At 38.5% G+C, this 16,915-nt stretch overlaps 1 protein-coding gene across 7 annotated transcripts in view; it reads right to left on the bottom strand.

The window, feature by feature from the left end:
* DENND1A (DENN domain containing 1A) overlaps positions 1-16,915 on the bottom strand; it is a 172,030-nt gene that overhangs the window by 30,742 nt on the left and 124,373 nt on the right. For 6 of the 7 annotated variants that reach the window (XM_042878696.1, XM_042878701.1, XM_042878697.1 and 3 more), the window contains 5 exons: positions 8,885-8,986; positions 8,480-8,567; positions 7,880-7,920; positions 6,275-6,346; positions 5,182-5,238 (listed from right to left, as the gene is read on the bottom strand). In XM_042878696.1, the coding sequence (XP_042734630.1) occupies positions 5,182-5,238; positions 6,275-6,346; positions 7,880-7,920; positions 8,480-8,567; positions 8,885-8,986 (360 nt within the window). The remainder of the gene's footprint in view (positions 1-5,181; positions 5,239-6,274; positions 6,347-7,879; positions 7,921-8,479; positions 8,568-8,884; positions 8,987-16,915) is intronic. The other variant, XM_042878698.1, reaches the window with a different exon arrangement.

Here is a 16,915-nt window from a genome sequence, read left to right as displayed (position 1 = left end):
GAGTCTATGCATACTGAGTATGCCTGCAGGAGATTATATAAAGCAAACTGCTGCATAGCAGGATGCTTTTTTGTTTTGTTTTGCTTTTGAGGTTACTCCTCATCTTCAGAAGTAAAGTGACCCATCAGTCTAGGTTACAAGACTTGGCAAGTGTGTGGATGGTGTGTCTAACACAGGTTTTGAAAAAGACAAAGGCATGCAGACAGAAAGAATCAGAAAAGGAGAAAAGAGTTTGAAAATCAGTTGAGAAACAGTCTGTAACGCAGTGGGCCCCAAACCTTAAATCTCTTTGCAACAATGCTCTGCTCTTGCAATGCTTGGTAAATATAGAGAGAAACCTGCACACACTGTAGCTCTGCAAGACTGACCTAAGGTTGGCTGCTGACACACACTGCTTTGATTCACTGACCTTTGACATGCCCCCTCAAGTTTCCGTCTTGCTAAGGTACAATAATGAGACATGTAAGCTGATGGCCAATTAGAAATGGTTCCTTTGGACACAGACTGACCTAATGTGTTTAGGTCAAATGAAACTAAAAGCTGGATGGACTTTCTAAGGGGCTTTGTCTGCTCCACAGAGAAGCTGAGAGACCTTTTTAGATCCAGCCGGTAGAGCAGTGGTTCACCACTATGGGCATAAGGATCATGGGGAAATTAACAACTTCTTAAGGTCAAACTAGAGAGAAAAACTTTTTCCTCCCCTCCCCCCCCCACCAGCACAATGCTACCTTGTCTTTGTAAAATACATCCACGTACACCGAATTAGTAACAAAGCCAGAAGACAACTCAATGATGAGAAATGTAAGTTTCTGTCAAATTCATACTTCTGCTCCAAAACTTCACCAAACTAGCCAGGGGTCTGGTCAGTTTTGGAATCACATCACCTGTGGCAGCAACACAACTGATCTGAAACATTACACAATTAAAGAAAAGTTCTAATGCAGCCTAGCCATATTAAAGGTGCACCAAGCCAAGCTCCAGGCCTTTTGTGCACACATTGCTCACACGTCCAACACATCTGCTGAACTGCCCTGCAGCTCTAACCAAGGCAACAGACAGCTGGGAACCAATGAGGAGAACAAAGCAGCGCCCAGGACAGGCATTCCAGAAAAATTTAAAGTAGATGCAAAAGATGGACATGCATGCAGTGGGAAAGGAAAGAGAAGATGTAGACAGACCAAAGCAAAATCCCCTAAGGTGTGCAACGATCACTGCAAGTCCCTGCTGCTTTTACTTCTGTACTTCTCTGATGATATAACTGCATACAAACGATTATATTTTCCTAAAAGATATTTACACTATCCTCAAAAATATATAATTCAATTTAAGTCCTTCAAAGATCTCTGTGACAGGCCTTCAGTCCACTATCAGACTGAATACTGCTACTCAGAGTTCTGTCAGTGCAGAGCACGAGAGTTCAGGACGGAGACAGGAACCACAAACAGGAAATCAGGAGACACCAACTCTGAAATTCGGTAAAATGTCCACTGCTAAAAACCGTGCTTGTGAGCAGAAATGACTGACGAATTGCAGTGGACCACAGTGCAGAAAGGCCTTGAAAATGCACCTTTCCTGATACTGTAAAAGAAAAGCAGGGTAACATCTGCATGCCACCTGAGGGAGCAAATTTCCACTTGGAATGCTGACCTGTGTTTCCATACCGCTTTTGAGATCAGTGCTGGGACTTCGTCTGTGCTGTGTAAACGTATCTGCATGGTTGGAGCCTGCAAGCAGTTCTTTGCACTGCCATGCACCATTCTGTGTGGATGATGTCCTACGTCTGACTGCTCAGTTCTGACACATCCCCAGCATGGGACTTTGTATGAGCCAGTAAGACATTCCAGAAATAGCTTAAGTCATCTATCATTCAAGATAACAAAAAGCCTGAGCCCTCTCTCCCAGAATAGATAGCAAAAAAAAAACAACCCACCAAACAAACAAAAAAATCCGATGATAAAGTTATTCATTATTTTAAAAACTCCAGAAATACAAAAACCTAACAATGCCTTTTTTAAAAAATAGAAAGTACAATTTAAGAATGTTGTTAAAACAAAAAAGACCTTTTACTTCAGGAACAGAATATATTTTATGAATTACTGGATAAGGACGATCACACTGCAGTTAAATCAGTATACAAATGGCGCTTCCCCTAACAACCAACTGTCCAGGGGCAGCCTCTGCTACCTATTTATTTTAAAGGTGGAACTTCAGAGCAGAAGCAAGATATAACTAGGCATATGTACTTTAAGCTGAATAAGGTTTTCATCTGCTTAAAAACGCATTATTAATTTTTCTAGGGATCTGATATAATGCAATACAAATACTGTCTATTAGAAGCACAAGCAGCACGTGCCAGAACATCCTTGGGTTATTTTATAAACCTCTAAATGAGATGTTTCCAGCAGCACTGATAATAAAGCACTGACAACAGCCCATTGATAACAGACATTAACTAGAGCCACGCGGGGCTCTAGTAAGTAAAATAATGTTGAATACATTAATGCCAAGTGCCCTACCATTTATATAAATTGTCTTATCCATAAGCTTTCAGTGAGTTACATTCTCCCTACTGAAAGTTGAGGATGGTACCATTCGCATTCCTCCTTCTTCTTAATTCTGTGTAGTTAAGCTTCAAACAAGCCAATAACAGAGTGACTTGACCACCATGGTCCATTTGTAAAACAGAAATAGCGGCCTTTACAAAAGGGAAAAAAGAAAAAAAAAAGCAAGCAAGAAAGAAAGAAAGAAAAAGAGAAAGAAGAAAAAACTTCTGTAGCAGATATAAAATAAAGCTACCATGCTGTATCTATTAACAATTATTTGCTATCACTCATAAGAATCCTCTGAAAACTATTTCTGTTGCTTTGAAATACTGTACCACAAATGAACAAGGGATGGAAATAGAACCCCATTCAATCTCTACTATCATATTAAAGAAGGACCTTACACACACCACAGTGACCTCTCAACAGGTCAATCCTGCATTTCCCATTTGCAATTCAAACCCAAGACTGGAGCAGACCAAGGGCAAAATGGGCTCTTGATTATATTTAAGAGGTCATCATTGCTATGCAGAGTTGTAGGAAGCAGACCTCTAGCTTTATTGCATTTTTAAATTCTGTCTTGTACAGAAGCTGCTCGTATTTGGCAGTGAAAACTGGAAAAAGGATGTTTATATTTGACTTTTCCTTACCAGTGGCCTTCATACTTTCTGTATTAATAATGGGAAATAATATTTTAAAATGCAGTGGACAGTAAGTTCAGTTTAAAAATAACCTTGGGTTATCTATAGAATATGAAGACTGTCACCCCAAATTTGGCAAAAATTTAGCATTTAGCAACAACAAAATTTCAAACACAAAACATCTGTGCATACTGCAAGTAAATGCATGAAAAATACAATGTGCCCCCTTATTTCCACCTAATAGACACAGAAATAGAGCAGCACAGGCATCTAGATTAAAAAAATGTAAGGTGGTGTAATTTTTGCTATTATCATCTTAAACAGGGCGGTATCTCTTTAGAAATATTTTCTCATATTACACTTAAAATGGAGAAGAGGATGGGAAAGAAAAGATCTATTGAAAAAAGAAGAGGTAGAACAGTATGTGTCAGCTACCTATAGAAGTCTTTTCAGCTCTTGTGAAAATATATATTGAGCAATCACATTTCACTACTTCATAGAAATGCCACATAGTAAGGAAAGTGAAACAAAATGGGGCCATTTATTTGTAAATGTTGTATGTGTTTTTTAAAAGGGAATGCCTGCTGCTTGAAGGACTAGGAAGACAGAAATAATAAAACAAAGCAATGAAGGAATGTTTCTCAGCCGTTTATACAAATGTCACAGAATAACATACAATTATATTAGCATTTAAGATACAGGAAAACAATCTGGTTATTTTACACACCACCAACTGCTTCAAAATGCACACGAGAAGGGCAACCATTTTATTATTCATGAAGGTTATGTCCAGAAGAGAAACACATGGAATTATATATAAATTTCCATGCACAAGAAAACTGTTTCATGTTTCTATTTAATATTTTCATATTATACTGGAAGTGGTCACATACAAAGTAGTAAATGTGATGAAATCGAATTGAAAGCACCTGAAGCGGTTTATCTTTCCCCAAACCTCTCACAATCTGCTAGAGTATCTACAGACTGTGCACTGTACACAAAGTTAATTTCATGAGTTTATAACCCTGCTACAGAAGAATCCCTTTGTATCAATATTCTGTGGACATGTTAAAGCAGATTTCTACTTGTGCTATACGAGAACACTGCAGTACTATCTTAAGAAATTTAGTGAAAAAATTACTGCTAGCACAGACGAAACACACACACACACAACCCTGTTATGCAACAAATTCTAAATAAGAACTTCAGTTATATTAACAAATCAGCTATCTTGTTTTTCCAAAACTCTCTAGTAGCTCCAAAGAATAAATAGAGTATCTGAAATAAACCAAGGCAGAATCAACCATTCATCCATAAGGCATGTATGAGAACAACCATGCTTCTGGCTTAAAAGGAGCAATGAAAATTGGATAACACTTTCCTCAAACACAATTCAGTGTTCTGGGAATTGCACTGTTTATAAACAAAAAACAGATTCGGAGAACAGCAAACAGTGTGAGTATTTTTTGCAGCAAAAATCCAGATTTGAACTGAATATACACACTTAATTCAATTCCTTCTGCCTAAACTTTACAGTATATGGGCATGAAGTGTGTAAATCCTTTGCCCAACAAGGGACGCTGTGCAATTTTTGCTGCAGAAATGACAACAATCTGCTATTTGGAAGAAGTTCATTGCCATTTCTGTGAGAAAGATCTCCCAGCTCATGCAAAGTCCCCTTCCATAATGCCCCAGCAAAATGGACAGGAGATGGACCACTCCAAATAGAAAACTCTATTTTCTGGCTTTTATGGGTTTAAGTCAGATTCTTAATGCGTTTGAAGATGGCTGGGTTTTTTTTGTTGTTGTTGTGTTGTTTTGTTATTCTGGTCTGTGAATATTTACAACAGTGTGAAAAATCCAGGACAGCTGGTAATGCATTTTGAAGTGTGCTAACAACACTGTATCAAACAGCTTCCTATTGATCACGTAATGCTTTTTGTGAGTAAGTGTTTCATACATGGTGCTTACACATTTTGAATAAGAACTTCAAGTACCTTTTGCTTCAAGCGGTTTTTCACTTCTTTTATTCCCATTTTTGCATGATCTTTTGCCTGCATGAAAAATTAATTTAAGTTAAAATCTCCCTCTATTTCTAGCAGTAACTATGTCTGATATCAGTACATCCAGATTCACCTTCTGCAGTTACTAAAAAATGGCAAGGAAAAAATTGAAACAGGGTACTGAAACACTGAAACAAATAGAAAGCTAAAACAATAATAAAGAAATACTAAGCATACATTCAATTTTACAGAAATTTTGCTTTCTGCTTTGATGCCAGAGACATCTTTCATCTCTTCACATTCTACACCCTCTGTCCTTCCCCCTACCTATTTATCTTTGCTACTGGTTAATGATCAATACCTGCAAACTTCTTCCTGGATGTCTGTTCCATTTAGTAGAACCAATTTCATGCTACTTATTTCTCTCAGGTTGGAGAAAAGCAGGAAAAGAAAAATGGTTATCTCAATGCTTTTTGTAGCATTATTTCCTAAAACTGAGCTTACAGAAATCTGAGCTTGTTTCTGTGCTGTTTTGCCTTGCACAGCAAAAGTGGCAGCCACACATGACAATACAGTAACATGCTATTGTTTGTTAACAGAACCAAAAACATTTTCATTTAAAGAATAACTCAGTAAGTTGGACTCTAAATAAGTATGTATAAGAAATCTCTAGGGAAAATTAATTGACATTTAGAAAAGATGGAACAATTTGGAAAATGAGAGGATTCCCTTATTTCGATGAAACTGCAAGCAGAGAAACCTGAGGTAACAATGATTTCCAACTGAGTAATGATGAGATGGTAGAGCTGCTTAGCAGAGTATACAGGCACTGCTTCCCAGAAATAAATAGAATGCATCATCTATACGTACAAAAGAAATCGCAGGTTCTCATTCTCCTCTGCATTTCAATTATGTTTAAATTTCAAAATGACTTTTCTATTTAAATTTGAAATTGAAATGAATACATATTTCAAATAATTTTTTGAGCCCAAGAAAATGAATTCAAGCCTTGAGTTTCATTTGAAAGGTTAAAACAGGATTATAATTAGACTCTTATCTCAGTAGTAAGCCAATACTTGGTACTTACGAACTTATAGACAGTCTTCATGGCAGGGTTAGCTTTGGTCTTTACTGTGTTTAAAATGGCTCCACTTCCTTTCTACAATTAAAGTAACAATGGAATTAATTTTATCAAAGCTCCTTAAAGCCAATAGCAGTCCATTCTTAACATCATTCTTAACTTTAACAAAGCATTACCTATGTTTATCAGCAGAGCACAGTATTACAATCTTAAATTAAATAAAACAGAACAAAAGTAAAAACAGATTGAATCTTTCTTTCTGTTTTACTGGAGGAAGCCTGACTCTGTTTAACAGAGCGGTTCTCAAATTAAAAGATGCCCATTTCTTGTGGTACTAACAGGTCAACTCATAAAACAGTATCACACGACTGCTCCACTCACCCTCAAGGTGTCCTGTACATTGTGTTCAAATCCTAACCATGTTTAATAAAAAAGTATCCTACCAAATCAATATTGGAGGCAGAAAACTCAGTTTCGGGTAACCCTAAATATTCAATTGGAATTCTTTTCTTCTTTTTAATTTTCCTTTTCCAAGGTCTAAATGGATAAAGGGATAAAGTGAAGGTGAAAGAAATCTAACTACTACACAATCCTAGAGAAGTTGATTTGCACGTGATAAATATGATAAGTCATAAGGAAGCACAATGTCAGACAGAGCAATCTGTCGACGTTTTACACATCTTCCACACGCTGACCTGCTGAACAGTACCTCTCTTGATAAAAGAAATGGGCAAAACTGAAAGAACCAAATCTTATAAAACTCTCTGTTTTCCTATTTTTGTGCAAAATCATACTTTCGGACATCGGATGCACAAGCAATCAATTTTAAAAACTGCTACATATGTTTATACAGAACAATTGATCTTTAGCAAAAAATATCAAATATCAAATGTAATTACACAGATTTTCATATTAACTGTCAGCCACCCACTATTCCTATAATTTTAAAATCATCATCCCATGTATTTATGCATAGAAATGTATGTAGGTTTTTCCATCCAACCACACTATGAGATTTTTTACATTACTCTCATAAGGTATAGCTGCTCATTCAGAATTATCAAGATAATCCTGGGGCCAGCCTTTTTGTATAAGGAACATAATTCCATTCATAACCAGAAAAAAAGGCCAATGGAATGGTGCAGAAACAAGTCTGTCAGGAAAGAAACTGGCCCTTCCTACTGACTCACTCTTAAACAAGAAAGATTTTACCTTTTGATACATCGTATCATATTTTAGGCACTAAAAGAGAAGTCTAAAACCAGATGCCAATTACTACTTGGAGCAGCGTTTTGCAGTGGCAATGGTCCCTTTTCTTTCCTTTTCTTTTAGTAAAGAAGGATAAAACACATTTCTTCCTCAAATAACAATAACTTATTTCTACCTGTTTCCAAAACACGTAAGAATTCCTGTGTTGATTTTAATGTATATTTTCTTTTTTCTTTTTTTTCCGACTGAAGAGCGTGTTAGTTTCTCACAGCTAAGCTCAAGTTCACCACAGCTAAACCCTACAGGAGACAAGTTAGTCTTGTTCTTGTCTACAGCCATGCAGAACCGTTCAATGGTCCAGTGAGAGTTAGAATGCCTGTTGGAAGTGTTTTGTGTTCTTACCCTTACTGTAGAGAGCCACTGGAGGTACAATTTGTCACTACCTAGACAGAACCACAAAAATAAAGTGTAACTCTCCCACACGGAAAACAAGCCAGAAATGCAGTGTTAGCACTCAGTGGTTCTAGCAGCACGAGCACTACAGGAGAGGATAATCACGCTTCCATTTTACTGTAAACAGCAAAACCAAAAACTGATCAGGTATTTACATTCTTTCTTTTACTTGCTAAGAGGAATCTCTATTTTATCTGGACTTTCTTTCAGGCATTTGAGAATGCTGAGATTTTTTAAGGTTGCCAAAAGAAACATTAGGTGACTCTGGGTAAAGACAAGGTTTTTTCATTGTCTGGCAGTGCAATAACTCTTTCAGTTGTACTTCAATCAATAGGTAAAGCTGAGGTTTTCTAAGGCCAAACCGATTTCATTCAGACTGTGATAAGTGACTCAAAGTTCCTTATGCAGAAACAACAATTTAAAGTTTCAGATACTACAGAGCGCTCACTGTTAATGAGATGAGTGCAAACAATGACCACAATGTCCTACAGCCAAAAATGGTAAGTCAGGGACAACCGCTGAAATTACCTGAAAGGATGTCTTGCTTACCTGCATACTCTCCCATATTTATTTCTTCTTCAAAAGCATCATTGAAGCCCTCCCCGGAGTTAAGAAGATCCAGGCGGCCATCGATGAACTACAATATCAGCATTAAGAGTTTTTTCCAGAAAGATTCTATTCTACATTTTGCAGCAGCAAGGAGAATGTTCTCATAAAGAAGTGACCCAGAAAGGAAATGAAAATACACACACAAAAAAAAAGGCAAAATGTTTACCAAAACAAAATGCTGTAAAAAATAACATTTGTCTGTACATCCATGTTCTCAGCCCTCTTGAGGTAGTAACATCATATTCAACAATAATATGTTTTCTGTGCAATAAAGAAAGCAATGGAAAACAGCTGCACTGCAAAATACTCTCCTGCATTAGAGCAACTAGAGCAATGAAGCCATACCTGCTTGAAGAGCTGGAGCTGAATGGCGTTCTGAAGGAACTGCCTCATGACTGCAGAACGGTGGGACACAAACGTTTCTTCACAAAAAGTGATGGGTTCGCCCTGCAGAATTCAGAGGATTAAACACCAAAGAAGCTTGTAATTAATCCATTTAAATCCACTGTCTCCATTTTATCTACCTCTTTTCCAAAATAAATAGATAAATAAAACTTGCATTAAGTTCAGCAAACTGCAGCTTATTTCCAGGTTTTAATCTGGTAACTGAGAAACAGTGGCAAATTATGCATCACCAAATTAAAACACATTCACTTACTACACATACTAATAAAGCTGGAGAAGGACCTCTCATCAGCCAAAAATAGGTAATTTTACTTAAAGTTTCCAAAATATGACACAAAGTCATCTAAATTTTGTGTACTGTGCTCATCTTTTCTTCAGTTAACCTGCACAAACAAGTCAGTAATGTCTACTCAGTTCTTTCCACAGTTCAGAAAGATTACTTTCATATACTGAATTGACTGAAATTTCTCTTTTTCACATCCTTGTTGGCAAAAGACAGAGATTGTTTTGCAGCTCTACTTTTATCTTATTTTAATGAGTTATGTTAATGCTGAAGTCTGCTGTGCACCTGCCATAAGGGCACAAATTACCTCCACACTTAAATCGACAAATACTCAGTGTAACAAGCAAATATATTTACTGAATTAAAACCAAGAAAGTAGCAAAGCAAGATAAAATTGCAGTGATGTATAATTAATATGAAGGCTTTTTCATAACCATGTTAAAATGTATTTGTTGGTTTTTTTTTATCTGTTGAGAGTTTAGAATAAACATTAGACAGTAAAAAAACCTGAAAGCACACCTTTAAATGTGCACTACCACTGCATTTCCAAAAGCCTTTTGTATTAGAAACCTGGTTTGCCATTGGCCACGTGAAGGCAGGACAGCAAGGCGAGCGCAGGGCCTGCTCACAGCCCCACTCACTGCACTGTGGAGGGCGCTGGGTTTTCCCCATCACTTCTGCAGGAAGCTGTCACATGGCCACCAAACTGGCCCTGCCACTGTCACCAAACAGTGGGAGCAGTTCTGACAGCTTTTAATGCAATTTATGAGGAATGTGAAAGATTTACTTGCCTTGAAATAATCAGAATGTAGTAAGCTAATTGCTCCTGACCCAAGGAATCAACGTGAGACTACGTGATGTACCTCACCCCCAGCCCCGCAGCCAACAAATGCCAGAGCCACAGGGTGTTCCTAACCTGAGGAAAGGACCCATCCCAAGTGAGCACCTGAAAAATGTATGAGCCATCTTTTCCTGGAGCCCAAGAATTTCCAAGATTTTGGAGGAGAAAGCAGGTTTCTTATGTGACAGCTATCGTTTCGGAATGGTTAACCTAATTTAAAAAATACCAACCTGTCTTCGATTGACAGTAGCAGGTATTTACTTGATTAGCGTGAAAAAGGCTTCCCCAAATTCAGCTGTTGGAACACAACACAGGCTGCACAAAAACCATTTGTGGCTACAGACAAAAACTGGAGTGTGAAAACAGCAGGAACAATATCACAAAAAGAAGCATAGATTTAGCTCATGTTCAGATTGGAGCAGTAGTTCACTTCCAAGTAGGAAGTTTAGCTTTCATTTAATCCTCACTTTCTAACTACTATAAAGAACACAAGCTTCGTTTCCTATAACCTACAGCGTAACGTTTGTCCCATGGCAGAGGGATGCGAGTGCTGTGGACAGCAGGCTGTGCCCAGCAGAAGCTCCCCCAGCACTGCTGTGTCCAGAGCCAGCAGCTCCTGGTGCCCAGCTGAGCCTCACAGCACACGCACAGCAGCTGGGCAGAGCAGTATGGTGCTACCACACTTCCTTCCCCGAAGTACTAATGACTGAGTTTGTTCATTAGGTTGATTAGACCTTTTGACTTCTTAAGAGCCAATTCAGGCTCAACTGCTGCTGCATGATAGGAAAAACTTTAATCATCAAGGTCAAGCGTGAGCTTTTCAGCTCAGAACGCATTAGTACCTCCCATCCTCCACGACTTCCAGAAGGGTGAACACACTGTTGCTAACCTCCATCCACAGCTTCATTACAAAACGGCAAGGTGGACAATAAGATCATTTCCTTGACAGATTGAGTTAGCTGTAAATTATGACACCTATCAGCTCTGCTTTTACTGACAGATGACATTATATGAGAGGGGATAAGCTAAGAATCACACATATTTGATGAAATCAATGGTCTTGTTCACAGGTAAAACAATTACAGTGACTTCTTATAAAAAATCCGCCAACTACTAAAGTTGCTATTTCCAACAATTAGAATGTAGGCCTTGATTTATCAACACCTTGAATTTCCATTTTTCTTCTCTCCAACTAAAAGCACAGGATCATTGCAAATACTCTGAATGTGCAGACAAAGCAACCCAGCAAGGCAACTGATGTATCTGCAAAGTTAGATAAACACACCTACACATCAAGTTTAGATAACATCATTATTACTGTTTTAGAATAGAGAAGTTCACACACTTCAAAGAAACATAATCTACAACCGTAAAGCAAGAAAAGAAACTTCCAAGTATAAGTTGAGAATCTTAGACTCCTAGATGTACTGAAAAAATAGGTGCCTTCACACACCTACCTTTCTATGAATATTTTATAGTCATATGGCATAACGAAGTTCATCAGAGCAGGGCTGTTTGCTCACGACCCCTAAAAAGCCGAAAAGTTTCAGCCCACTTCTGATCTGCTGCCAGCACTACTCTAAAATTGGACTTCTCTTACATTCTAAAATAATGTTTAAAACTTTAAAGAAGCAAGTGAGAAATGAAAGGAGGCCAGGACTGCTTTAAGTCGCTCCTATAGTTTCAAGAAACTCGCTGTTGCATACTTTACAAAGCCCCAGAGCAAACTGAAATACAAAGCTGGTTCTGATCACCTGCGCTCCAAGAGCCCAACAGTGACATCCCAGGCTTTCCGGACAATCACTTCTCAAAAAGCACAACTTTCTTTCAGAGAAAGATGCAGGATCTCCTGCGGACAGTTACTGTCAGAGAGAGAAGAACCAGACCCGAACTGCCTGAACTGCCCTCCTGCAGACAGGCCCCTACCTGGCTACTGCATTAACGTTCACAATGAACAGAAAGGACTAAAACTACGTGTGACAGAGAAGATAGCGCAGGATGGAGAAAGACTTGGAGGTGGGGACAAGGGCAAACACCAACGATTCTGAAAAGACACATGGATGCCCAGGGAACTCACAAAGTCCAACTATTTCCACTCTAACCACAGAATGGACGCCCAACGTGCATGGGACAACGGGGCTTCAAGGCCACCATGTGCCTGGAGAGCATAAAGATAAAAACGACAGCTCTTTGCTCTTGCACACAAAAAGATTTCAAAAAATCCAATTCTAAGGGTTAACAAAAAAGTGAATAAAGATACAGGAGACTTTGTTTAGAAAACCCTAAAGTTACACCATGGAAGAGGCAGGCAATCTCCTGCGCATTATCATGGTCAGCATGTGGCGCAGGGTAATGAATTTTGTGCTGCTGTATGCATGCCTTTAAACCACGTAGGTGCTCTTTCAAAACCTCTCTAATAAATACACAAGCCATTAAAGCTGCTCTGTAGACTACCCACGAAATGAAAAAATGTGGGTAGAATTTAAAGGTGCAGAACAAGTTGACAGTCTGACAGTCTACAAGCTGTAAGTTGGTGTCAGTACTCCAGGCAGCCAGAACCCAAACATACAGCAAGAACAACGATGTGTAAGAGATCCATATATCACTGTTTCATTACCAATTAGACGTTGCAAATGACCACATCTTTTACTCAAATTGGTTATGCGGCAGGTGACAAAGTAAAGCCTGCAGAGATATTCTAGGAATAATCATTCTTAATTCCATCCAGACTTACAAGGAAACTAAAGATACGAGAACAATCTCACTGATCTGGATATATATATCAACGTCAGACACTACAGCGACCAAAGGCAAGCCACTGCTCTGCAGGCCTTTCAAGAATTGTGATTACGATGTCAAGGAAAGATTAGCTCGTCACAGCTGAAGAAGGATGATCAGTCAGCCAGCAGGATTCCATAAAGAAAATCTGAAATTGGTGATAGACACCTGAGAGGACACTGCCTCATTCAGCTTGCATTTGCAACGACAAATAACCTCCCCGTAACTAGTACCTACGTTCAGCACAAGAAAGCTCTCTGCATCTGCCTCAGTCATAATGGAATCAAGAAAGCATGGATCAAACACTCTGCATTAAGCAAATGGTACAGAGCTTTATTAGCATTTCAAGATGCTGCTCAGGAACAAAGAAATCACATGCTCAGAGGTTTTACCAGACTTCTTCTAAAGAAAATAAATTAAGACTCTTCAAAAAGAAACCAGTTTACCAGGTCTGATAAATTAGGATTTCTAAGAGTAATCTTGGAAAGTATTTCAAAATCATGCACTTACCCATCCAGACTGTACTCCTCAAACACTTACTGTCTCATGTAAATGTCTGTTTCCATCATCAGTCCAATTCGGACTTCTTATCATTTTCCTCAATACAGTAAATAACCACTATGGGTAAAGTTACACTGAGAGTGAACTTTTTTTCCTACTTAAAAAAAAAAAAAAAAAAGACAGTATTTAAAGCATATGTACTATAGACCTTATTAAATCATCTATTAAAAGTATCAAGCAAAATGGTACATTTCCCTAAACTCTCTTGCAGGTGTTGGTGAATTGAAATTCCTGTCTGACTGCTGTCATTTTTCGGCACACGGTCTGATAACTCCTGCAATTATAGCACTGAAGGACAAACAAAAGGGAGAATGACTGCAAGTCAGGCAAATCACTGACATCACTCATAACACTCAACCACATCAACCCTGCCTTCAAAATGTTGTACGTCAGAACTTTCCTTACACCGGTGCCATGGTTCATAGGTACAGGCATGGGCAGCAAGCTGCGCAGCGACAGAGGCACCATGAAGGTGTTTGGGAGCCTCCTTTCAACACGGACTCAGGTGGCTCACGAGAGGCAGTGAGATATGCCATGGCACTCCTAGTTTGGACTGCATTAAACGGGCACTCACGTTTTTTCTGATTGTACTACAAAGTGGAATCCACTCTGCGCTAACAGACAGAAAGCCGAAAAATCTGAAGCAATACAGAAGTGTTTTTTGCTTTTGTTTAATGCTTACACAAACACACAGCAGTAACCAGGTACACACACACACACAGACCCAAACTACACTGATTTCAAAATAAAATAAAATAAAATAAAATAAAATTTTAAGCGTTCTCAATGCTCATGTAATTCTCTGTACAAAACCAGACACCAGCCGGGTCTCTGCCTGCAGACAGAAGCAGATTCACACCAACAAAACTGTTTTTGATGGATTTGGATCAAGAAAATTCAAATAACTCCTCGGAAAGGACACAGATCTGCCTCCTCCAGCCACTTTATCATTTATCAGCAGGCTGCCAGCTAGAATGAAGCAAATTTAAACACACAATCAACTTTGCATGTAAAATCATGAGAATTCTGTGGCCACAAGTGCATCTTCTGTGCCTTTGCTAACATTATTATTACACGATGATGATGATGATGATGCATTACTAAGTTGTAATTAATTCTACAAAAACCAAAAATGCCTTCAGACCCAAAAACCGTATTAGCTGTATTAAAATTGCTATGAAACTTGCAAGAAAGAATACAAAATAAGATTTAATTGCTTTATAGCACTGAGGAGAAACAGTTCAGATACTGACAAAGACAGCAGAGTTCAACACTACCCCCTTCACAAATTATTTCAGCCCGTAACTTCCTGCATCATTAAGGGATCAGACAGAAACTTTAAACAAGAGATGAAACTAACAAAAAAAGTGTGAGTGGAAAATAACTAAATCACACAATGACATTTTTTGCTTTTCCTTTTAATTCTTTTTAATTCCCGAGGAATTAAAGCTAAGCTTTTCTTCTTAGACCAAGTACATATTCACAAATTTGAGAACTACTTTCCTGTAATAGACAAGCTGTTGTTTTTTTTTACAGGAGCCTGTCAGCTCTGATGTCTGAATCATCCACACGGCCAGCTGTTCTCTGACCCAACTACTAATACAGCCTCATGCCTCCAGAGCTCAAGCAAGAGCCCTGGAAGACAAAGTGCAAAGAAGCCAGTAATAATGCACTTAGGGTTGGAAGGGAGGGGGAGGAAGGAAAGGGGGAGACAAAAAATATTAAAAAAATAAAATAAAAAATAAAATCACCATTTCACAGATCAAGAATAGAGGCAAGAAAATAATAAGCAACTTTTACATGGTCACAAAAGTCTCTGGCAGAGGCAGGAAAAAGAACCAAAATTTCTTTAATCCCTGTTCAGTACCTTAAATATAAGGCTATTCTTCCTCTTCCTACTTGATATTGTGTCAATGCATGAGTGTAGGTGTTGAAAGACTAACAAAAGAAAAGTAATAGTATGGTATTATGAGCTGAGAAACCTAATCTTTATCAGATACAGCAAATCTCTATGATGCTGCCTGCACCGGGAACTCTCTCTTTGTCCTGGATATGCTTTAAATTACTGGTATAATGTGTACTGTATATTGTTCAACTCTTATATTTATTCCACAAAAACCCCTGTGGCCTGCATGCGATTTTATCATTAGCTGGCAAGGTAATTTCAGGGCCTGGTTCTGCAATCACTCCATGAGCAGCACTCCCATTGAAGCTAGTACGTTCTGCATGCAAAGTGGCTATCAATTCCCTATAATGAAAAAAGCCTTTTTCTATTTTAGCTATTGTAGTGCATTAGCAACAACACAAGAAAGGAGAAAAATTGCAGAGCGATTCTTTCTATGCGTTATTTTATACTATGACAAAATATAGAAGTCAGTCTACACAAAGTATTCCCCAAGAGATGCCTGATGACCTTTTCTTTGTTTCACTTATTAAAATTCAACATATTGTTAGAAAGAATAAAGAAACCTCCACAGAAATCATGAATGACTGGCCATAAACAAAGAGTGTTACAATAAGGAGTCCAGAGGCGACAAATCACAACAATGAATTCTTTTGATTCCGTAGATACGTAAAAAACCAACAATTATCCAAAACAATGAAGCTTCCAAGATTCACCCATTAAAAAACGCTGCAAACACATTTTGCACTGACACATTTGACTGTGTTGCACAACGATCCCCAAAGTCACACTGAAGATAGAAATATCTTAACGTGTAGCTAAGATGTGGAAGGAAAATAAACAGGTCTTAAACTTCAGTAATGCAGGGTAAAGGAGAAGTTTTAGTCACAAAGGTAGGTAATGAAAGTCCCACTCATCTCAGTAACAGCAACGAAAAAACAACCTTCTAAATAAATGGGATTGAACTTGAAATTTTCACTGAGATCCAGTCTCTGGTAATACGCTAATGCACACGAGATGAGATAACATGATCTACATCACCTCCTTTCACTCGTATCTGGCAGTTAGTGCTATTACTGTAACAGAACTCACTGAGGTTTGATCTGTCATCATGTTACACCACTTGCTAATTTGGTGTGGAAACCTCAGCTACTGCCACGAAAACCAGCCAGAAAAGCAATCATTTCAGACTGCATTAGGAACACTGCAAAAGGTTTCATTCCTTTCTGATCTAGTCCTGCCATGGTCTCTTGGGAAACCTAAGTGATCAGTCATTACCATATAAACGCATGCACACGCACACTTGCCACATTAGTTACCACATGATGGATTATAAACCCTTAACTTCAGTCACTACTCTCACAGCTGCAATATCGCCTGCTGTTGGGATCAGCCAGACCTCCATTCCTGCCAGACCACAGCACTCACACTGCAGTGATTGCTGCACACTACTGCTGCATTCCATGTCTGCACAAAACGGTCTGGAAAGAACGAAGACACCAAGCCCACATGTGCTCAAGATGTTTCTCCTCACAGGTGGAAAAGAGCAAAGTAAAGCGTTCCCTTTAAGAGCACTCAAGGAGAATTCTTTTATTTTCCTTCCAC

The sequence above is a fragment of the Lagopus leucura genome, unplaced genomic scaffold (assembly GCF_019238085.1).
Source record: "Lagopus leucura isolate 7727_CA_CO unplaced genomic scaffold, USGS_WTPT01 Super-Scaffold_100022, whole genome shotgun sequence".
Classification (NCBI taxonomy): Eukaryota; Metazoa; Chordata; class Aves; order Galliformes; family Phasianidae; genus Lagopus; species Lagopus leucura.
This window is presented reverse-complemented; position numbering and strand designations above follow the sequence as displayed.